Source organism: Gymnogyps californianus, chromosome 1, assembly GCF_018139145.2.
Source record: "Gymnogyps californianus isolate 813 chromosome 1, ASM1813914v2, whole genome shotgun sequence".
NCBI classification, from domain to species: domain Eukaryota; kingdom Metazoa; phylum Chordata; class Aves; order Accipitriformes; family Cathartidae; genus Gymnogyps; species Gymnogyps californianus.
Window position 1 is genome coordinate 74,278,536 of NC_059471.1, and position 24,845 is coordinate 74,303,380.

Sequence of the window (24,845 nt, forward strand, 5' to 3'; positions counted from 1 at the left end):
GATATTTTTCCTTAAAGCACACATATTCAGAGGAGAACCAGACTTCTACCAAGATAGATCTAACAATTAGACAGGCAATAGTCAGTGTAAAATCAATATTCATATTGGATTAATAATACAAAACCACTGCTCTACTAAGCTGGGATCCAGCTGAGGATTTTGCTTGCTGTTTTACTGTATTTTTGCTTGAATTTAAACTTATCCTGTCCTTGTCTTACAGCACTCTGCTTCCTGTACACTTCCTTTGTTGCAGTTACGGCAGGTAAAAATGACTGTAGTTTATCTAACTGGTGCTGGCTTTGTCCTGTTGGAGCCTCCTCGTTTGTGGCAGTGGCTCTGCTCTACCAAAGCAGTAGAAATCCTGGCACCTCAGGGGTACTGATCCAATGCTCCTCATAAGGAGCAACTTGTAATGCTCCTGCGCAGCTGCTTTAAAGTAATTTTGAGCCTCTGAAAATGCGCAGAGGTCAAAATGCACAGAGGTCACTCCCTCTTCCTAAATCAGAGAAAGGCAGGGAATGACCGTAAGCCTTGATAGTCCATACTGCTTAATTGCTAGCTCAGTCACAGGCTGTTCTCTCTGGGAAAACATCTAGGATACTGTTTGGTGAATATTTCACTCTGGGGAACAGGACAGATGGATCTGCCCCATGTCTGGATCCCCCTTGTTCAATCCAGTCCTCCAGCATCTATCTCAGCAGGCTTTGCTGCCTCCATCTGCTCCACGTGCTTTGATACCATTCCCAACACACACCCTCAGTGTATGTCCTAAAAGCATTATTCGTGGGGACTGCAAGACTGCCCTCATTATACTGCGCATTTTCATCGGGGGGCAGGGGGAAGAGTACACTTTTGAATGGTAATGGTGCTTTAGGGTAATGGGGACTCCAAACCAGACCCACAACCATATGCTGCCGAGGAAGAATGTGGCTAGCCTGCTCCAGAGGGAGCTAGATTTTTCTTCAAGCTAAGTTTTTCTACTGGATTTTATGGTTTAGGTTTCATGACGCTGGATTCGGGTTCCGTGCAACCCTCAGAGTCACAACATTTATGATTTCTGCCTCAGGCTCTGAAGTTCGCTCTTTTGGCTCCATTTCTACTTTACTGTAAAACACTACAGATAATCAAGACAATATCAAGGCAGCCTTCTCTCTCCCCCAGTCAGGACCAGTACTCTCTCAAGGAAGGAAGGATGTGTGGGAGAGCATCCTTGCCCTGCTGGAAGCTGGCCAGTGCACCCAGGGGCACCAGCTTTCCTGCTCTGCCCCAATCTTGGGCTCTTTTGCTCCCTCCCACCCCCAGACAGGAGGGCAGATGAGGGCAAACTTTTCTTTTTGCCCAGTGAGGTATGGCTCAGACTTTTCATCAAAGAGGATAGATGGTTTGTTCTGATAATCTGCCCCTAATTTTCTGCCAACTCCTACAGCAGTGTTTTAATTCCTCTTCACAATTTTTCCATCCTAGCAGGAATGAAAGCAATAGCAGCAGGAATATATTCTCTCCCACAAAGGCCAGGGAGAGCAGCAGCTATGATTTTCTTTTTTACACTGTCTTTTCCAATAAAGCCTATGGATTTTCTTCTGTCCCTTTGCTACCAATCTTTTGGTAGGATATACGTGGAGGTGGGAACACTCTAATCCACACTCTTCTCTGTCTATATTTAAAGACAGATCAATATGAGAATGGACGGGAAGTGAGAAACCGTGCTGAGTAAGCTGATCACTATTTTCTGTGACTTTCCTCATTGGAAAAATTCTCCCTTAAGATTACCCTACTGCCATCACTTAGTATTATGTTTCATATACCAGTGAATATTTCTTCTGTTTTCCTATTCCTGCTCTGAAGAATAACCTTCCATGTGCAAATAAATAGCCTCCTCACTGGAAACAAGCAAAAACTGGACTGTGTGAATGTAGACAGCAGCAATAACAGACATCTTATTTCATTTGTAAAAATGCTTCCTGCTAGGAAACACTGGTTGAACCAGCCCACAACAACAGAAAAATGGTCAGACTGAATGACATAAAAGTTTTGCTGTCTACATAATTTCTGTTGGTTAGTTACTATTAAAAATCACTCTGCTTTGAGTTAAAGAAATTAAGCTTAGGGGATGTTTATTCATAATTTAAGCCAGTTAATAATAGAAAAGTAATATGGAGAGAAACTGACACTCTCCATTTCCATTAAAGTAATAAAAATTGTGATTACAAGCCCATACTTCATGCTAGTAAGAAGCTAGAGTTTTCAAGGACAGATCTTGCACTTTCAAGTATTTGTGTTTTACGGAGAAATACAAACATGTAAATGTTATTCAAGATGCCAGATCATTAAAATGCCATCTGAAAGATCCTGGCAAGATCTTTCTTAGGGCTACCTACAAGACAGGATACAAAACTAAATGATAGCTCCTGTGACAAAACAAGCCCTATGGAGGCTCTCACAGAATTTCTGATACTTGCTGGTATCACTTTGCTGCCATTTGATGTGCTATTGGTATGTCTTCTTTTTTTTTTTTTTTAATTTAAAAAAATGAATGTTATTCTGCCCTTTCTCCTGACTAAATAAAATGTTTTATAAAATAGCTTTAAAAAGGCCATTACCTTCATATTTGTTTCTGCTGGCTCATTCAAGTATCATAAACAGCTAACACTCCATTTTAACCCACAACACAAAACAAATATATTATTAAAGGAAAATATTGGACAAGTGCACACAATAATTCATTCAAATTAATGAGCTCTATCCTTTAATAATAAATGTTTAACATTCCTCCTTACATATTTCTAATTAATGTAGCTCCAACATAGCTACAAATGTGCAGCTAATAATTACTAATAAGAGCTTTATCAGCTCAAGAAACTTTTCTAAACACCAATAAAACTTTATAATATTAACAGATATTTTAAGATATAGACAGGCAGATAGATTTCTTTTCAGGGTAACCAATGTATTGTTCCATTCTCTGTGTATACAAATACAGTCAAAAGGGGAGAAATCAAAGATATGTTACTGTATTGCAAAGAGGAAACAGTGATATTTTATCCACACTACTTTTCCTTGACTATGCTGTACCACCAGAAACAACCATACGCCACTGCTTACTGAATCTGAGTGAATGGGGTGTAAATAGTCACTTTATATACATAGAAAGGCTTTGCTCGAAAAAGAATGGAAATCAAAGAAGGCAAAAGACAAAACACACTCTTAGCTGAAAGAACAAAGATGTTTGGAGCAGAAAAGTGTAAAAATTAAATTTTCTAAGATTTTTTTGTTTGAATTTTTTTTCAAGTTCTCAATCAAAAGAGGTTACACATTTTGAGGACCAAAACTAGAAAGAGCTTATCTTGAAATACATTGTGAACTGATTTAGTACAGCAACATCAGCATAGAACTCTGTCCGTCAGCACTTTACACCAGATGTCCCTGAAGATCAACATGAAAACATACTTATAGCCCATCTTACCTATGTTCCTCAGTAATCCTGAAGGGTCAGACAGTAGAGCTGAGATCAACAAAGGTAAATCTGGCACACTTTTTTTTTTTTTTTAACATACACTTGTTTTAATTTCCTGTGCAGTGTAGGCTTCCAAGAACAAAATGAAATACTTCATTGTTTTCAACAAGTCTATAAAATAGTATAGATTAGATCAATTCAAAAATACCACAAGAAGCAGAATTTTTTTCTCCTTTCTCCTCTGGGAGAAGGAGAGGGAACAGAAGACTGAAATGCAAAGAGGGAACTGACTGATATTTGAAGAAAAATCAATTTCAAGAGAATGAAAGCCTAGTTACTGAAGGAAAGGATGATTACATGGGGAAAAAAGAAGAAAAAAAACCACAGATTTCAAACAGAAAATGTAACTGAGAGATGTCCATCTAAAGAGAGTTAAAAGCAATATACCAAAATTTCAAGGGGCAGAGTAGGATTGTGAAGTAAGAAAATATTCATATTTGTGGTAAGCATAAAAAAAGAAATCATTAGAAATTAAAGAGGAAAAAGAGGCATCTTTTTTTACCAGAAACATATTTGTGTTTTATGAATACGTAACACGCGATCAGTTTCAAAAGAAACAACACTTAAAATAAATGTCTGAAGAAACAAAGTTCAACAGCTTAACGTGTTTTCTGAAGAACAGCACATCCTGAGACAGTAAGACTTCTCCACTGACAAGGACTGGTACTTGACATACATTGACCTCCTAGAAATTTGATGCCAACATAGAGGCAAACAGCTGCCTCAAAGCAGAGTTTACCCTGTGTTTTTACAGTGGTGCAAGTTTGGAGAAGATGACAGTTTACAGTAAATGCACTTCATTTTCCAACTGGAACCTCTTACTTCGTCAGCTTTTCCCATCATCTGTAGCTGCAGGAGGCAGGAGCTCTTGCAGCCTGTTCTCCTGCACGCTCCCTGGCAACTAAGGTGGCAAAGGGCAAGGGGAGAAAGGGAAAGAAGGATTAAAAGATGAGGACAGTGGGGTTAAGGAGGCTGTGGGCACAAGATTTACAATTCATGTTTGGGGAAAAGGGCTGTGCAAGAGGAGCAAGACGCATGCCTTTGGGTGGCTCTTGTGAGTTGTAACGGATAAAATGCTTCCTCTTTCTTCATCATTATAAGAAAATATGTGAAAATATAGCTCTAAAACTTGTTTGCGTGTCCACACTGTCTGAAGTTGAACCTATATTGCCAGTGATAATGAATAAAACACAGAAAACTAATAAAGACTGATAAAAGATGGGGACCAGCAACACTGAAAATGAAAATTCATGAGAGATCGCTCCTGCAGCAACACCAATTGATTTCTCTAACAGTGATAACTGCTAATGGAATAGAGAGTGCAATGTGTTGAGAAAGCAGGACTTCAAGCACTAAAGTTATAAATAGTGAATATAAGGTAAGCCACTATTACATATTGTAACAATATTAATGTCCATCTCTTGCAAGAGATCCATGAGGGAAACAAACAACAGTCAAGTTTTGTTTCTATGATAGTTATTGCCAGTTTATATATTTATAGTTTAAAATTTACTGTGGTTGTAGCATTTGTCATTCCTACAGATGTTATGGAGAAAACAGTTAACATCATTTTACAATAGGTGACTTTCCACATTTTAAAATTCAAAAAAGTTTACTTATAAGTATCTACTTCTACCTTTGAATTTGCAGAAATAATTTTTCTGCCAACAACAGAAATTTTTCCTTGATCTTTTCACAGAAACAATAAGCTAAAGAGTTGTTTTAAAGCTTTTTCTTAAAAACAACAGGACAATGCATGCTTTCCTTGGCTTTGCTTTTCAGTTTCAAGCATTTATTTCCTTTTACACATTAATTGTTCCAAAGCAGCTTTCTAGGATGCAAACACAAACCCACCCTTTATATACATTAAAAATCTGATTTTTTTGCAATTGCTAAAGGGTTGCATAGTTGGGGTTTTTTGAAAATAAAAGCTGCATTTAAAAGTATTAAGATTATTTTGGTGCTGTGCTGCATGCCTACATATATTTATAGTAAAATCTAGTCCAATCCCCCTCCATACTTAATATTATATCTCTTTGCTCATTTATAAAGTACATAGAGGCATTTTTAGCTTCATAAATAAATCACCATTGCTGAACGACATAATCTAAATGTCTAAAGCATCTGTCATGTTATGTGTGCCCATTATTGATATTTGATTAGAAGTGCTCAACTGTATTACCATTTCAATCTGTAACACGATGAAAAGCTTAAAATACGCAAGGGGTGTGGAAGAAAAACGAGCATGCTGGACATATTTACTATGGAGCACCTTGTAGACTTGATTTGATTCACTTATCTGTTTCATACCAGTGTAAATCAGGTGTGATACAACTTGAAGAGTTCATTGACAGTGTGGATGCTCACATGAATAAAAAAAAAAATGTTTCCCCCCTGTATGTGTTCTTTATTTCAAGATAATCAGACAGAGTTTTCAGTTCAAAGTCAGTTGGAGCCCTGTGCTGTTTCTGACATGTTTTCCATCCTTAGTGCTGATGCAATGCATTTTCATTGGGTTTGGTACCTCAAGACTTTGGAATGTTGTTGCAATGTATGTTTAAAGTTCCCTGTCCCTTGACTTCTTCATGTTAACTCAGACTCCATTTCCTCTTTAAATAATACAGTAAAAGAATTTCTAAATGTCACTCATTAAAAAGTGTGCTTAGTTTAACCTTTTAAAAGTACACTAAATTCATAGTTTGAGGTGTCTTAGAGAAAGGAATAACCAAAGCTTTTTTTTCTTTTACCTTATCTTAAAAAATAATTAACTTAAAAACAGATTTTCCACACCTTTTAAAACCCAGACTTATTTTCACTCTCACAGCCAAACTATAATCCTGTTAACATATTAAAACACTAATAGGTCCTAATAGAAAAATACACAAGATCACTGTAATGTTAATACAACTTGCCAAAATCAGTTACAATTCAGAAGAATTTCCTTGCACATATCTTATTCACGCCATTAGCAACACTGATGGTACAGCAAGGATTCACACATACATTTTAAAATTATATTAAAGCCCAAGAATGAAACCCTTCCTTGTGATCCATTTACGATGTAGGGGGGAAACAAAACAAAACAAAAAAAAAAAAAATCAAAGTACAAAACTGGCTTACTTCCAGTATGATCAGCACGTAGACACCTACTAAGATGATGGACGCAATTGTTACTTGTGCCTCTATATTTGCATGAAGGTATTGATGTTTCATGGAGAGAGGAACACTTCTAGGCTCCTGTAAGAAAGCTTGAATGTTTATGACGATGGTGCCTCTGGTGAAAGAAAGAGAAGTTTTGCTTATTTCTGGAATGAAATACCATTAGTTTTATTTATGCATTGATTTTATATTGAGTACCTATAAATGTATGTATATGTGTTATATCTTTACAATTGCAAGCAACTTTTCAAACATTTTCACTCTATCCCTCTAAATAGCATTGTTTGGAAAGTGACTGAAGTACAAACCAGCCTTGTAAATCCATTTAAAAAGCAACAAATAGTCATCCTTTCCTGCCCCTCTGAAACAGGCAGTGAAGGATTATTTTTAAAACATTTATCTATTCCTTCATAGTCAAGTCTACGTAAACTACTACTCCAATGGATCATTTCTCAGTCTTTTAGCCAACCTGTTTGGTATCTGAAAGGTTCTTGTTGTGATGATTTGCTGATTTCTTCTTGAACTTAAGGGTAGAGACCAGTTGTATACCACCTGCAAGACAGTCACATTTGGCAATATTAATAAAAGTCAGTGAAAGTGATGTCTCTGACCTAGGGTTTTATTCCTCTTTGTTCTCTCTCCTGTCCATTTAGGAGAATTTTTTGTGGACAAGGCATAACGCACACCAGCCTAAATTAATTCCACCTGATTAGGTATGTTACAGGCACTCAGGCTGGAGCAAACTCATCCTCATTCCCTCAGTCAGTGAAGTGAGAGACACCTCCAGGAGGTGCTCCAGAGAGGGAATGCCAAATCACACTTTGCATTGACTATAAGGAGCATCTAGGGCAGCTAGGCTCAGAGACAACAATATGGTTCACTCCCAAAGACTGCCTGGGAAGAAAACTAACATGCATGAGGTACAGACAATGAAAGGCCCAGGAGCAACATCATATCCCCAGACATTATGAAGAGGACATGGTAGAATTTCAGTAAACAAAATTCCTGTTTGCTGATCTTCTAGCAAAAAGAAACAAAAAATCTTCAGAAAATAAACACTTTCTGAAACTTTGCCTGTTACTACACACTGATATTCATGCAAGTTTAGCCAAATATACTCTTTAAATGTAGACAGAGATATTCTCTCTTTTTTAAGGAAGAGGAACTTAAAAACACTTCAAATTTGGTTAATTGTAGCCTAAATCCTAAGCCTGTCCTGACCCTCTATGCTACAAAGTGCAGAAAAAAACCAGCTTAATCAGCCAGCTTGGAACACCTGACACAGCAAAATGCCTGAGGAGCATGCAGGCAGGGAAGGTTAATTTGGCTCCCTGCTCCTTTGGTCATGTCAGGACCACCGCTGGCGTGCCAGCAGAGGTGGGCTGCTGCAGCCAACTGTGCACTGGCTGCCCCACAGCAGCGCGAAGGCTGCTTGGGGATCACTGCGAGCAGCACAGGTTACAGCAGCTTCCTCATCACAGGGGTGGGTGGTTTAAGAAAGTAATTGCCATTATGGTATTGTTCGCCATGCTGAGGTAGTGGGACTAATCTTTTGCTGTAGACTGTGAGATTGGGTATAAGCGGCAATACTGTTGGCACTGTTCAGCTGTGCTGTCACTGGTAGAGAGGCAGGCCATCCTGTCACATATACAGAATGAGAGGCAGTTGTTTGTATGGCAATGCTATTTATTAAATGATGAAGCTTATTTTTATTTTTCAGTGATATACAATGACAGGCTGTAGAAGATCCTCCTTCACAGAGTTCTCTGGGAGAGATCAGCAGGCACTTGTTACAAACAACATCAACAATGAGAAAGCTTTAAGAGAAATAAAGCCAATAAATGTGACACGTGTTTGAGAAAATAATTTGCAACAAAATGTGAAAACGTATTTCAGTGAGTGCAAAAAGGCACTTTGCACTTGTTTCTTCCTTCTAAGACAACTTTTGAAACGTTGCCAATTTTAAACACAAGAACTTCCGTGCTAAGTGTCAGTCAAGGGACATAAGGTTTGCAAAATTTTAATATAGGAAGCTAAAGGAAGTCTTATAAAGACAAAAGAAAACATAACTTTACTCTTATTAGAATAAGTTTTCTAATGCTGATGCTGACACGCTTCACAGCAGGGAAAAGCGCGACCGCCTAATTCACACAATGGTGATGGAAATATAAGTGATAAAACACATCTCAGAAAAAGTGAAAGAAAATTTAAAGACCATCACCTGCTGCTGGCGTCTCCTTCTTGATCCAGAGTCTTCAGTCTGGCTGATTTGTACTACAATGCGTTCCTCTGTTTGCTGATCAACTACATCTGCTACAAATGGGCCTCCTATGTCTAACTTCAACAGAGGAGAATCACGAAAATCGGTCAGATTCATAGCTGTTAATAAAGTTGTTAAGGTGTAAATTTCCAGTAAAAATTAGTATAGGCTGTACAAATTCCAGAAAAAAAATCTAGATTAGTCAACTTATAATGAAAAACACATTCTTCAGCTAAAATGTATAAGAAACTATGAAAAGAACAAACTAGTTGTCTACTTCCTCACCAAGTAGCACTGTTTTGGCCAGGTTTCCTAAGGAAACACAAGTTATGGGTTCAGAACAAATACATCTGTCCTTTCCTAGTGGCTTTTGAGATCACCAGTGCTTTCAGCTGACACTGTAGATGTACCAAAGCTCCAAAATAGCATATGGAAATACACAGAGAGACAGAGAAGTAAGGCTTTTTAAGTGCTTGTACTAGATGAAAGGCTGCATCATTAGCTCAGCAATTTAAACATCACAGAATTTGTACTGGGGAAAACATTGTGGAAGCTCCAACCATGGGGAAAACTAAACGAGAATCAACGTCCTATTCATGCCAGAGGATTTGCTTTTTGGTCAAAATTTTACTCACAATTTTTCAAACATCTGAAAGACATGTTTTCAAGCTCCTCTTGGTTGGAGCACTCACAGACTCTCCTCCAGCTCCCTCGTCTACTTTTTCTTTCTTTCTCTCTTGGATATCTAGCATGAGATGTGTCAAACTACATTCCTAGTCTAATATAATTAAGAAATCAGCTAACCATGATCTGCAAATCCATTGGAAGTCTGGGTCTATTAGTCCCAATACATCTAGGACTATTTAAACTTAGTATTGTGATAGTCCATTTCTGGCATGGGAGAAAGAAGCATCCCTGTGGGTTTGGGGAAGAGGGAAAGCCTGAGATTTTAAACTCTTCACAGTCCGTTTGTTGCTATAATAGAGCAATACTGTAATTGTTTTGCTCCGATCTGTGACCAGACAGAAAGCTAAGGCATCACCAACAAAAAAAACATCCTAAGAAGGGAAAAGAAGAGACTTGATTTTACACATATATATTCTGTTCAAATCGTGCGACTTAATCACATGCTTGAGTATCTTAATGGTTTTAACATCTGACATTTAATTGAGCATACTACAAAGAGTGAATCTGTTGCAAAAAAATTTACAAGATCGTATACCTACCAGAAGGATTTTCCCAGAAAGACATTTTGTTGCCCACAGAACTCAGAGATTTTAACAGGAGAAGAAAAAACACAGTATGGTTAGAGGGGACTCAGGGCAGTGCTGTGTCCTGCTTCCCAGTGAGCCCTCGTAAGGCCATCCACGGTAGACCAGTCTCTAATGGGGAAAGCTTTGTGACATTATGCAGGGGTCCTTCATCTGTAAAAGAGTTATTACATCTGTCCACATTCTCAGCAGGAGAACTGGGTCTAGAAAAGAGATGTCTCTCACACTAACCCAAAAAAGACCCTAGCAGATCTAGTGGCAGGTGAGCAGCCAATGCATTGCAAAGTAGTATAAATGTCACCCTGCTTAGCACGGTGAGCAGAGCAATCACCACCGGTGTCACTCACATGCCATTCATTAAGAATGAACCTCCCAAGCATCTATTTGCTTAAAGGAATCACACAGGAAAGGATAAAAGAATAACCTCAGATGCAACAAATCGGGACACCAACTCCAGTCAGGAGAATTTACACACGCAGCCCTTAGCAAGCGTAAATACAAATTACAACAGTTCTCTTCTGGTTCTGAAGGTTTTACGTGTGATTTGGCATCACAGTTTTTCTGTGTCCTAATTAATACATAGTATTAGTCTCAACTGGAACTATAGCTATACCTTTAACTAGAGACATTAATTATACCTTCTGAAAGGCCTGCTGACCTGAAGTCATTAACCCAATGATTTGGGACACCTCTTGACAGTCTGCCTTTTTTTAGGAGTGTAGCCAGTAATTTATGTCTTGAAAAGCTTCAGGTGCATATAATTATGGCAACCTCCTTTTAAGCAATACTTTTAAAATAAATCCTGTAATTACCTAGATGACACATTCAGGAGCTATTATAAAGGATGCTTAAAATTAAAAGGGGAAAAAATTAAACCTTATTTTCAAGAAGAGTGGTTCCTTCCTTCTTTTCCTATAAAGATGAGGATACTTAAGAAGTTTTTCCATTGCTTTCTGTGCATTTACAAAACCATCGGAAAAAGCCCTAGCAAAACAGGTTCTCCTTTGATTGCAAGCGGAACTGAACATCATTCACCCGTCTGCATTGAGGCTCTGAAATCCCATCAGAGTTCTCTTTCTCCAAACAATATTTAGAGACTCTGTCATAATTCCATTGTTAGACTGCAGCCGATCACAGCCTTTATGAAAGGTGGAATCAAAATAAACCAGGAGAAAACTTCAGCCATGCTTATATGAATCAAAATGCAATTTTTTTTTATCAAGCTGCTCTTCAGAATATTTTTGTTCTGCCTTATCTTGGTTTTATATTTCCCTTAAATTGCCAGAATGTGATTTCCTCTATATTTTAATCATTCAGATGTGGCTAACTTTTGGGAAAACTATCTTTTTACTTCTAATATCCCCTTTTATTCTGCAACTTAACCATGCTGGGATTTTTTGTCTTTTCTGAACTTTTTTGGTAACGTGGCCTCCAGTGTGTGCCTTTAAAGCAAAGAAATCTCCCTGACAAGATTTACAGCCAGAGCTGTTATTTTTTATTTCACTTCAGCTAAGCTGCCTCATTTTTATGTAGTTCCATTCTTGAAATTATATTACTGCTGTGAATTATCCTGTCAAGGGATTTGGGTTTGTGTATGCCTTGTGCACCGTTACACAGTGGCTGCCTGTATTTACATCTGGCACCAGACTGGGTCCACTGCTCAGAGCTAAACCAAGAGCTGTTTTTTCTGATCTCTGTTTCCTGTCTAGCTGCTCCTAGAAGGTATTGAAGGGTGAGCGAGAGTCACTTCATGTCACTTTACTTTTTTGTAGCTTACGTAGACAACACGATGGAATGGCATGCAGTAGCTAAGTATTTAAATTGGTATTCATTCACCACAGTTTATACTTCTGTACTGTGGACATCTGCATCTGAGTTGGTTACTCCCTTAAAACCAGTGAAAAGAGGGTGTTTTTTAAGATGGAATTCACTGCTTCATTTTAGACCACCACACAAAGATGAGAGGAATCGTTCATGAGAAGCATCAGTTCTCTCTATGAACTATAAAGAGAGCCTAGGATGACTAACTAACTCAGGTGTAGCTGAGATGAGTCACTCCTGAAATACTAAGTCCCTGCTCTACCCTCCATCATGCCATTAATTCAGTATGTACAGAGCCAGCTGAAAAGCCATGATTGACAGAGATTCTCTGTTATATTTGCATGCAGATGGCTGACTTTATGCTTTCTTTAACATCTACTTGTATCACCTACTCTGCCTACTGTAAAACGTACCTTGAGAATACTCTTATTTTTCACCAAGTTTCTTTACATACTATTGATCCTGATTTATGACCAGGTCACTCATGCTAGTTTCTCTAGGATATTACCATTTTAGAGAAGGCATTTTACCTGGGTCTTAGCATCTATTTTTACATGTTGTCCTTAACTGGGGTTATTTCTGCATCAGTCTTTGCGGTTTTCTCTTTTGGTGTCCTATCCCTGTTTGTAGCTTATGAGGTTGGTTTCACATCATCCCTTCACAATATACCAAGTTGAAGCACATGCTTTTCTATACCTATTAGTTTCCCCATCTAAAGAATGCTCCATAACTTTTTTTTTTTTCTTTTTGGAGTTTCAGCAATCTGGTTCCTTTTTTGTCTACATTGGATCCATCCTTTCTCTCTGTGCTACATCAGTTCTAGAAGTTTTGTAATAACTTAATAAACTCTCTTTTCTACAGCATTTTCTCAATGATGCCTTGAGATTCTGCTTCTTTGCCTGCCTCTGCACATGGTCCTGGTCTTCATCCATCTACTTAGCAGCTTGAACATTGCCTGCAGGCCAAAATGCTTAGTACATTTCCAACAGCATCAACAAACGTAAATGATTTTTAAATGTGTTCTGCAAGGAAAATCACGGAGCAGTGTCTGACAGTAGAGAACTAGAGTTACAAAATAAAAAAATTCGAAAGGGAAAAAGAACTAAAGGGATTAGAGAGGTTGTTTCATTCTTTAAGTTAATTTATGCTCCCTGGGAGAAGAACCCATTTTTAGGACCTCCATGGAAACTGAAAAGTCTGCTAAAATCTGACTGTATTATTTGCCTCACAGTCTTTCTTTCTGTATATATACCTCTGGTTCAGGAAGCGGGAAAGGTGATTTTCAGTGCCACTAGTGGTCATGGCATGATTACAAGTTTTCCTAGTGACCTTTTCTTGCTCCATGATTAATGCAGTTGCACCAATCATTCAAACTCATGCAACTTCAGCAAGGAATTTGATAATAAGGCCAGCACATTTACCCGTCTTATGTCTGCTTGGTCTAGAGCCTCCCCATCAACTTCCATACGTGGAATTGTTCTAACTAGCTCCACTGAATCCAAATGAAATGAGAAATCTAGCCTATGATGTAAATTTCAACATATTATTGCTACTGAGACACATCTTCTCCTTTCTGAATTTGAGATCTTAATCCTGGACTGGATGCGATGAAATCTCTCAGAGCTACTGAGGAGGGAAGTAAGTCAGTGAAAATGACCACTGACTAGTCCATTTGATATCTCTGGTTTTGTCTGACTTGGACTGACCGAAGACCCATTCAGCCATGACTTGAGATGATGTATTTTCATTAAGTTTTGTTTTGCACATAAAGGGCAAGTGAGTAAGGAACCCTTCACACTGGGTGCTGTGCAAATATATACCTTGCAAAATGTCAGCCCTTGCTCCAAAAATTTTACTGAGGAGATGTCAAACATTTAAAGCTAACAATCAGATCAGGACTGAAAGGCTTTAAAATATATTTATAAAAATGTAAGATCCTCGGCCAGACTCAGGAAGAATTCACAATCCACTCCCCAGTTATTATCAGGTTTCAGGTCCAAGAGAAGGAAGTCCTGACAATCAGTCTGAAAAAGGAAAAAGAAATTGCTTCACCTAGACTGATCTAACTTTCCCTCACCTATAACAGGAACTGGCACAAGCACAGAGGTTGAGAGGGAAGCAAACAAGATTGTTACTGAAACACTTGTCAGGGACAGAGTAAAGATGGAAATTCACAGCTCAATGAGGTAGGTGTGAGACCCCTTGCACAGAAATGCATTGGAAGAAGACTTACCTTTTCTTGTAAAAAGAAAATATTTCTACTATTGAGAAGTGTAGGAATAGCAATAATTTTATCAGGTACAGTGAAAGAAAAGAAAGCACTGTATCAGGGAGACAGACACTTCTTTAAATGACAGTGAAGTAGCGTACAGTTTGATTGCATAATTCCTTAATAGCATCCACGAGTCCCCATTACTTTTTAATTTCATAAAGCCTAGTTCAATTCAAAGAGTTAGCGCACAGTTCTGCTCCAGCTGTCTGTTCCCCATTGCTGGAGAAAAATTTAAAATTTTGCTTAGATCAGGGCAGAAGTTATTAGAAACAAAAGAACACACATGGAGTATATTTAGCATTTCAGAAGATTCTTCAAGTCTGAAAACCTGTGTACGTTGTGGAGAAGAACAAGAATATTTCTTTTTCACTCTTTGGTCAGCCAGTTAATGGAGAGAAGTTACCTGAAGGTTTGAATGGCCAAACAGCTACAGAAAATAAAAATGTTCATGTCTTAGAATAAGTACATGTAACTAAACTAAGAAATGCTGGAATTCATTCAGACTCTATATCTCTTCTTCCATTTTTATATTCTGCTTTCCAAAGGCACATCATCTTATTAATTATTGATACTCCCCACTTAACATACAGCCTTTGAGCAAAAGGTCTCAAAATGCTTCACACATTTACTTCAATAGGAGTATTGAATCTTGCTTCCTGTAGAAAAAGATCCTCAAGCTAGGCTTCAGTATAAATTTACTTCTTTCTGGTATTAGAGAGCTGAGTGTTAGAATTTATAAGCCAATAAATCCCAAGTGTTTTCAAAAAGGAACAATATTACCACTATTTTGAAAAACTATACTAAATCCACTGAATTTGTATCTGGTGCTGATAGGGAAATCAGTATTAAAAAAAAAAACCAAACACCTTACAGACTCAGAATCTTCTATTAATTCACAGGATGCAAGATGTTGTTTTCAGAAACTGCAGCCAACACCCCTCAGTGCTACATGCCAGGTTCGTACCCATGGGGATGGGCAAAGCAAAGGGACGTACAAGTGGGCTAAGAAAAAAGAAGATAATAGGAAGAAAAATAGCTAAAGTAAATCCAAACGAGAGATAAAGGTATAGAAACATAAACAAACGGGAACTAGAGTGGAAAACTGCTAAAGAGATGTCATACGAAAAGCAGGTCACGCCCATGCCAGCTGATGCAGGTGTCTCCCAGCACCAGAGACAGAAAGTCCTGCCTCTGAGCAAGCCTGAGATCCAATGGGCATGACAGAAAAACCACAAATATCTAAGTGACACCAGGATGACAAAGGATATGAAGTCCAAAGGGGATCACTCGATTTGGTTTTTAAAAATATTTCAAACTTTGTTTTGATTTTTCTAGTGTATGCAGTCTAGTGATTGCAGAAATGCAACATTTCTCCTTGACCCTTCTGCTTGAATTACCACGTCACCTTGAAAATGAAGCATGGCTTTGCTGGATTGCTTGCCTCTCATATTTTTCCCCAGCTCAGTGACCTCAGGTAGGGGACAGAACATCCAGGTTTCAACACACATGACACAAACTAAGAACCTTCAGCTCCAGGTTTGTCAAGTAAGAAAGGGGAATGCTATATTCTGACTGTCTGACAGCTGTTTGGCTCAAAGCATCCTGACGTGATAGGTAAAATGTGAAATATAGGAACATCTGTTTGTACTTAAATCCCAGTCCCACCAGCACTTCCCTGAAACAAACAAAAGGAATAACTGGTTGCGGAGTCAATGTGTCCAGTGCAGCAGCTATGGTTCCAACCCAAAATCTGTGGAAAGAGAGGAAATTCTCAAGCTATGCTATCACAGTTGACTAAACCTTGAACTTAAAGACTCACTGCCAATACACCCTCATTTGGCAGAAAGGGCCATGACAGCCCTGGTGCTGTTCAACACCACACATATATAGGAGCTTTCAACAACAGTTTCAAGGAGGACAGAAATATTGATGTCAACAGGATATTGATGGGAGTTTACAGCTCAAGTTGTCACTGTTCCTACTAAATGTTCACTTGTTTTCCTCCAAAAAGCAATCTCAACTTTTAATTATAATAGCCCTCAAGCACTAACCTCTTCTTCCTCATTTACCCTACTAATTATTGTGTTGTATTGTGTCATTATTTGTGACAGTGAGAATGCTAATAACCAAACCTATTTAAAATGGACTCTCTTTGCTCAAAACCATGGAACTGCCCAGTTAAATAGAAAAAAATCAGCATTTCAAAAATTAAACTCTACCGCACCTTTTCAAAACAAGACACCTCCGAGGAGCTTGTGAAATATATCTATAGGTGAATCATCTTTTAACACTGGTGGAATAAGAGCCAAGCAGGTTGCGGACTAGACTGATTAAACTAGAAATATAGTGGGAACAAGAATCGTAATTTATTTGCAAAATTTTTTGTTTGTTTACTAACTGAATGTTCATCCCTCAAAGACTTTTCACATTCAGGTCTGCATTCACCTGCGATGAATCATTTTTATTTTTGGTTATCTTATTGCTTGTTCTTTTGAACAGTTTCTTGGCAATATCTGTGGACTTAAATTCACTATTGAGCAATTTTGCATGGAAAATTTGTAAAGGAATCTGCACCTCCACTGAAAAATATCTGCAGATCTACAAATCCGTACATATGGCTGGGCTAAGCTGTTCTGGAAACATATCCATGAACCATCTAGTTTCCTGCTTTTGAAGGAGTTCACTGAGTAACATCATGGTCCAAGTATACACTACAGATATGTTACAGATGACAGTATACAACTGGTCTGGGGTGCAGTTGCTGCAGCCAGGTGCATGTCCTAGCCATGGTCCCAGCTATTTGCTGGACCTTGATCCCACTGGGTCTGCAACCCACTTCCACACTCTTGGCTTCATGCAGAGACTGGACACAAGGACTGGTGCCATTCAGTATGACCTCAATGGGGAGCACGGCTGTGGCCTGCATCAAAGGACAAGACTAAGTGCAGCCCAGGCTCTGAGGACACCCAGTCCTCTCAGGGTATAAGATAGAAAACACTCACCCATTCAACCAGTTTATCAATGAAACTTCAGTTCAGTTTTTTTTCAGTGAAAGAAGGATACAGAAGCTTTCCAGAGGTGATACAGCCAACATCTGCCAGGACACACTTTGATCTGGATAAATGCCAAATAAAATCTAGGGCAAGGATAAAAACCGAACATTCATTAATAACACAAAAACTGAGCAATACCTGCTAAGCCTATCTCAAATACTTAAACAAGACTCTTTCAATCTGTACATTAAATTGTAAGATTGCTTTCAGTATTTTCGGGTATGTTTCTACCACAGCTGAAAAGCAGCCCTGGGATACTTAACAAGGACAAGTAATATTCCTTCTGTAAACTTACTGCCAAAGTCACATATTCAATGTATTTTATCCAAGTGTCTCTTAGGACAAAGTTGCAATCTTAAGGACCTATCTGGAAAGCAACACCCATATCTGAGGAAATACAGAGTGTCATCTATTTTGTCTCTGATACAGAAGCCCTGCTACCCAAAAAAAGAGTTCCTCACAGCAGCTAAAAGGATAAATTCCAAATTTTTGAAATGTTTCTCAAGTCTTGCAGTGTAAGATTTTGCTGATTTTGAAGATTTTGGTAGGGCAGGACAGCACTCTGGCAGCCCCAGTAGGGAGCTGCCTACCTCCCCGTGGCCTTCTGCCTTTCACACCATGGAGTGCTGCCATTGCTGGTGCATCCTCGCCAGCATGGCTTTTCCTATGAACATTCCTCAGGTGTTAGCCAGTATCTAAAGACTCATCCTAAATTCAACAACCAACCATAAAGGACATACAAATTGAGTTTAAGCTGCCTCCTCAAACTCAACTGCTTACCCTACCATATTATCCAGGATGGTGGCTAGTGCACCAAACGGTGGTCTGATTAGGCATGAAGCCCTGCACAGTATTTTTTTTTTTTGCCATCTTGCCCCCACCCTTGAGACATTTTTTTATTAGCTAAGACCAAATATCACACCTCATTTTGAACTAATTCTGAGGAAATGGGGGCCAGGGGAGGATTGCAAATTCAATACTTACAGAGCAGACAACTACAAAGATAAAAAGGCCTGAAACTTTTAGGAATTTTAGACAGCATCTGAAATGTAAGAAACAGGTATTTACTATATGGCTAGTTTAAAACAAATCTTTTCTGTTCTCTTAAAAGCTCTGACATTTCAGAAGCATCATGGTAAGCACTTATGGGTGATAATATACCATGTCAGAGTATGGACACCACAATGCAGGGTCAGCGGGGGCTTGGGAAGCCTCGGTGATTATAAGGGCTCCTGCCCCAGGTCTCCTGCCAGCTGGGTCTTGTTGCACAGGAAAGAGGTTTTACACCTCGGGAAAGCCGAGCGAAGGCTGCAGCGTGAGCTGGCGCTGGGACCTGGAGCCACTTCTCCGCTGCTACTGCTGGCCCCCGACAGACCCAGAGCCCCATCAGCTCGCCCTAGTCTGTCCCGGGGAGGCAAAAGAGCATTTCCACTGCAGGGAGGTGGCATGGCCAAGCAGAAAGCACAGCTTGTTGCACAGAGGGGTGATGTCATGCATGACTTCCTCAATACTAGACTTCTAGCATACGTCCTGAAAGGTATTGGGAAAAGACAGTTCAAAGACAAGAACAAGCTTTAAGAATCTCCTGGTTTTAACAGTGTCTCTTTAAACCAAATATACTTCATGAGCATCTCTAGATAAACCAACGAGCAAAACTAGATATTTTTTCCATAGCACATCCATGCCCTTTGAAGGAATGCCCAGTTCTGGACATGTGATGCCATCAAATCTTCTGAAGTGTCAGAGCTTACTACTGAGTGGGTTAAACAAGAATAACTCTAAATTAAAATGTGGGTGTTGAAAATGCATGCTCTCGAGTAAGAAATCTTAAGATTTAGCACTTTTAAATTACCATTTTTTTAATCTTACCATAAAAGGCAACTCAACTAATTATTTTCTGGCTGCCCATCAGTATGTTACACAGATGTCTTAATTTACAGAACTCTTTTTGGTGATTTGTCCTTATTATATCTTTTCATTAATTGAAGGCATTGATGTTCTTATTTCATTTTTTCAAAAGTAAACATTCAAACATCGCTTTTCTGACAGAATGACAAATGTAAGGTTTGATTTAAGCCTGATGACAAACAAGAAAGAAAATATTTCAAGTTACTAGGATAATTAATTGAGAAGGGAACAGTGCAATAAATAGCTGCATTGACAGATGCTATAGAACAAAATATTAAAGCAGAGTAGTCTGAAGAGAGTCAGAAATAATTTTTAATCACAGTGGAAATGAGTCCCTAAATCAAGTTCATTGACTGAAAGCAACATAAGTGACTAGAGACCCATTTTTTAAAAACATTGTTTTCTAAAGATCCCTTCCTCTTTAGAATTCTCCAAACAGGCAGAAAAAAAACCCAGCAGCTGATAAAAATATGTTGCCACAGACAAACTCATACAAATGGGCTACAATATCCTATGAAATACAAGAGGTAGCAACTTTACACAAACTTTGCACAGCATAAAAATCTAGAGAAGGCAGAGGAAGAGGGGAAGGAAGCCAGTTAGGTGCTTCTTCCAGAAATGCCAAGTAGCCCTGCTCTACTGAAAAACAAGGTGGCAGAGAGCAGGAAGAAGATAATAAAGGCTTGAAAAGAGAGGAACGACAACAAAAGCCCTTATCAGCACCTCATAACAGTTAACTTCTTTTGGTATTGTGTGATTTATGGAAAATATCTAGTGCCAGCTTAGTCATGCATCCTCTATCCCAGTTGTCTACTCTCCCCATCTCTACATTACAGTTCTATTCTGGTATTTTTGAGAACTTATTATGTTATGAATTACTAAAGCCCAGTCCAGATTGGTTTCGTTTTAATGTACTTTATATTTTCTGTTTGCACTTTGAAATTATCATTTCTAATAATAATAATAATTCAAATTATTACTGAAACAAGAAACAGCAATAACTTGATTTTAAGATATGAGAAATCAAAAAACATTAATTAAGCCTTTATAAATTCATAACCACTTGTCTGTAAATAAGAGAAACTCATCTAAAGAAGCTGGCAAGATATAATAAAAAAGCTTTTGGAAAAGGTTATTTTATTAAATGTAGAATTTAGAAGGCTCTTTTCCTCCTGTCTGTTTGTTTTCAAGGCATTTTGTATTAGGGAAGCAGCGCTTTTAACAGCTTACTGTTGAGAAGTGATCACCCTTTGACTCGCCTGTGGTTTGCAATCTGTCTCTTCCTACAGCACTAATCTGGCACAGTGATGCAAGTACAAACTCTGTGCCAAATTCTGCACTGATATGTGCCTCTGGCATAATCCTGTTTGACTTCAGTTGGAAATGCATGAAGTATAAATCTATGAAGGATTTCACCCCCTGTTCTAAACCAAATGATTTTTAGTCTGACGTGCATGTGGTGTCGGGCAGTTTAGCTCCATTTATTATCTCAGCTCAGAGTTATGCTGATTTACGACAGCCAAGGAACTGGCCCCATATGTGCAACCCGCACTATAACAACGAAAATATTTCACGGGAAGTTCTGCCAGAAAAATGCGCTACTCCCCAAATTATAAACCTACGCTGTACTGGAAACAATGGATTCTACACTCCCGCTCGATGCCTTTGTTCCATCAAATACCAGGGAAAGCTACCGCGAGCATGAAGAAAGACGCCTGCCAAACTTCTTCACATCTGCTCATATTGCACTAATTGCAGCCATTGAAATTCTCCTGTTCCATTTGTTCAGCAGCAGTGCAGGAGAGGAGCACTCCACACAATACCATATGCACGATGAAAGGAGGAAAACAATTGTGAAGTGATGAGCTGAGACAACATACGGACTGGGCAAAGGCGCACGGACATCTTGTTCGAAAGGCTCCGTGGATCAACACGGAGATGCGGAAATACAGTGCTGGGCTCCATGCAAACATGCAGAGCTATTTGCAGAGGCCAAACCAAACTAGTAAAAAGTGTTGAAACTTGTGAAGGGACAGAGAGAATTGGTATCCAAGATTAAAGGGTTTGCTAGTTAAACCCCAGGCAAGAATATCCTGAGAAAATGTGAACTTAAGCTCTTACCATATTGGCATCTTTTAATATATTAACAGATTCAATTTCCTCCATGCCTAAATGAGGTAGAAGACTACTTTGAGGTAGAGAGTGAAATATATTAATGTACTTAAAGATAGAAAAATGCTCACTTAGATTTTGTGTTGTGTATATGTGAAAAGCTACTGTAATGACTACAGAAAGACCGTGTTAGATACATATTTTAATTAAAATGAAGTATTTCATAAAAGCAACAAAACACTGAAGAATAAAGCTGTGGAATCAACCAAGGGGCTTTTAGGAAATGGTTTCAAAGAAAGGTTAAAAGCAATATAGAAGGTATTTAATTACAAATTTAGAATAAGTGCTATGATTGATGCTTATAAGGACAAGGGGCTATTGATTATTAGGTAGAGGCTGTAATCAGTTTTACGAGGGTTTATTTATAACCTATCAATGGCCTAAATATGGAGTGTTATTTTATTCATTTGCAGAAAATAAATCATTTTCTAGACATCTATACTTAAAAACGAATCCCTGCAGAAATTTAAAAAAAAAAAAAAGGGGAAAAAGAAATAAATGAATGTTTGAATTCAGACCTCATCTTTGATAAATTGAACTTGATATGAAGGTTGTCCAAGATTTCATATTTCTCAGAAGAAGCAGATCTGGACAAACTTGTCATTTCACTTCCCAGTTGAAACCTTTGCTCAAATTCTGCAGAGCTGTTGTCCCATGAATCATCATCTGTGGTAAAATCTGGATTGTGAAGAGCCATGCACTGCAACCTGTCACACATTTTCAGTAAACACAATAAAAGAAAACAGTGGTTTATTTCAACAGGTAGTAGATGCAACTGACCTTGCATATCCTTAGGTTCACTGTGAGAGATTTTAATGGAAAAATTCATAGGAAGAGATGTATTCAGTACAGACTGAGCTCCCCTTGGTGACACAGCTGGGTAGACTGGAGAGAAAGAACAAAGACCCCACGATGTTTAGGTGCACCTGGGAGAACCAGCTCTCTGAGGCACCAGGCAGATGTACCTCAGGATTTGGTGTGTAAACCCCCTATAAGGACCCTTTCTATAGCTCAGCTGTGTCTTTCAGTGCACCTGATGTAACAACACATGGAGGAAAGAAGAGCACACAACCTGCAGTTTCCTATCCTTAGGGCTCTCTAATCACCCTGACCTCAGACCTTACATCCTTCCCTTCCCCATTTACAGCCCCCTCTTTCCACTCAAGGTCTTCCAGAGTAATTCGCTGCTCACAACCCCTGCCATTCACTTTATTTCCCAGCAGGTTTGGTGTCAGGATATAAGAAAGAACCATGCACAATTAAATAGAAGAGAGCTTAGAAAAAAAATATTTCAAGTAAAATGAAAGTAACTCACCCATTTTCCTCTGAGGAAACCTTCAGCAGTGGTGTCCTCTCTGTAAAGCCAGTGTTTTTTGACCTTGAGCTGAATAATTTGGAAAAATTGAAGTGATATCTTTGGAGGGGGGGGAAAAAAAAGAACAGTAAGTCTGCAGTACAATGATTCACTACAGTTCTACTGAACATTTTGCTAGAAGTGCATCTAACTAGTTAAATATTCTTTAAGAATGGTGTTCACCTAAATTAATGTTTTCATTAGGTTTGAACTAGTCATGGTAGTTACTTCCTTATAGTCATGGGGGACTCTATTGCATAAAATAAGAGAAATTTGTCTTATCCTAAAAGCGGCATCTAAAATAGTCAATTAAATTCCCTCTGAACACCAGAAGAGCAATAGACACCTAACTCACACTCACATCCTTATATTTTAGACATCTAAATTTACAGTGGAACAACTGCACCGTAATATTAGTGAGGCAAAATTCTTAAGGTAAATAATTACATATATTCATGTAAGTTCACATTAATATACTTCATAAAACATAAAATAATAGGATAACCTCTGTCTCATAAATGTCATTGTCATGGAGACAATGATCACCAGAAATCTGCTAATCTCTACAACAACCTCAGCACTGTTCATATTAGGGAAGAAAGCTTTATCTGAGGTACAAGTACTTCATTCCTGCAGCACAATTCCTTCCGAATAGTTTCTGTCAAGTCTTGGTCCTGGTGCTGCAGATAATTAACAGAGAGTAAGTTACTCCTTGCCATATTGCAGCTTAGCATTTTTAAGTATTTTGCTAAAATATAAATCCCAAAGCTTAAGAAACAGCTGAAGAGAATCAAGCACAATCACAGCGGTCTGGCTTTGGGGCAGGCTTCTGGGAGAGATTAAATAATTGAGCCATTTTAGAACACTCTCCAAGACCTGTCTCTTCCAGAGACATTTCCCATCAAAACCACCATTATTCAGACATGCTCAGATTTATTCCATTCAAAACTGCAGCCACCCACAACCAGAAAGTCCCGAAGAAATCTGCTAGACATACAGTCAATATGCAGATCTCATTACTCCCAGAGACACTTAGAGGAAACCTAAAATGTCTTCTGCTATTGCTGGACTGTGAGGGGAAAGAAATTGTAAGATCATAGACAACTAAATAAATATACAAAGGTGACTGGTAATTCAGTCTTCTAAACGTAAGGCCAGTCCTAAAAGAAGGATCTGTGTATTTAACTTTATAACACAATGGAAGACAGTGGAATTTCTTGCAATTTGTAGAGATATGTGTGAACTCAGACTTTTTAAAATTAAAACCTCCAGTTAATGCTTCAGCTTGCTTATTTAGCGGTGTTATCATTCAGAAGCCATGCTAGGTGTGGAGCAACTGGATATGGTTATTTCAGCCTTGAGTGGCCACAACGTTCATTTAAACTCTGCTGTAAGCACTGCATTTGCAGTCTCAACAGAAGAGAATGAATGAGTTAGAGAGACTGAATTATCCAGTGCCTCGGGTCAAATGTTGGGCAGATTACAATTCAGGTGCTACATTGCACTGACACTTCATCTGTGGAGACGTGATTGAATACTCGGAAGCTATCGAAGTGCTTCCTTTTTCAAATAGGATAATATCATTCACACAAAAAGTTTAAGTGGAGAAACTCTGGTATTTTGAAGCAAGTGCTATTCTAATCTTATCATGGCCTTAGATGTAAAAGATTACCTAGAGCTTTTACAAAAAGGAATCTATAAGATTAGCAAAAACATTATCAGGACTTTAAATGTGTGCTCACCAAGCATTACTGATACGCTCCTGGGTAATCCCGGCATCCCACTACATTCAAAGTTTGCATCCAAAGGTGACAATTTTAATTAAAATTCTGATGGTGGACCTTGAACTTGTACATTCAGAAATTTAACTCATGCTAAGACCGATTAGCTGTTTCTGCTTTTAAACAAAATGATGCCACTTGTTCCACAAAAAAGGCTCCAAATAATATATATTATAAGCCGTTCTAATTTAACCTTGCATTGCGCACACCATTAACCTTTCCACATGTACTTTTCTTCTTTTCCTCCTAGGACGTGCAAAATCTGAGATTAGTAACCAGA

At 38.5% G+C, this 24,845-nt stretch overlaps 1 protein-coding gene across 1 annotated transcript in view; it reads right to left on the minus strand.

Annotated features, from left to right (window-relative positions):
* OCA2 (OCA2 melanosomal transmembrane protein) overlaps positions 1 to 24,845 on the minus strand; it is a 182,683-nt gene that overhangs the window by 137,194 nt on the left and 20,644 nt on the right. Inside the window, exons 2-8 of the mRNA XM_050910147.1 lie at positions 22,746 to 22,844; positions 21,949 to 22,137; positions 18,335 to 18,392; positions 17,361 to 17,433; positions 8,895 to 9,052; positions 7,143 to 7,225; positions 6,635 to 6,788 (exon numbers count right to left, since the gene is read on the minus strand). Of these exons, the coding sequence (XP_050766104.1) occupies positions 6,635 to 6,788; positions 7,143 to 7,225; positions 8,895 to 9,052; positions 17,361 to 17,433; positions 18,335 to 18,392; positions 21,949 to 22,137; positions 22,746 to 22,844 (814 nt within the window). The remainder of the gene's footprint in view (positions 1 to 6,634; positions 6,789 to 7,142; positions 7,226 to 8,894; positions 9,053 to 17,360; positions 17,434 to 18,334; positions 18,393 to 21,948; positions 22,138 to 22,745; positions 22,845 to 24,845) is intronic.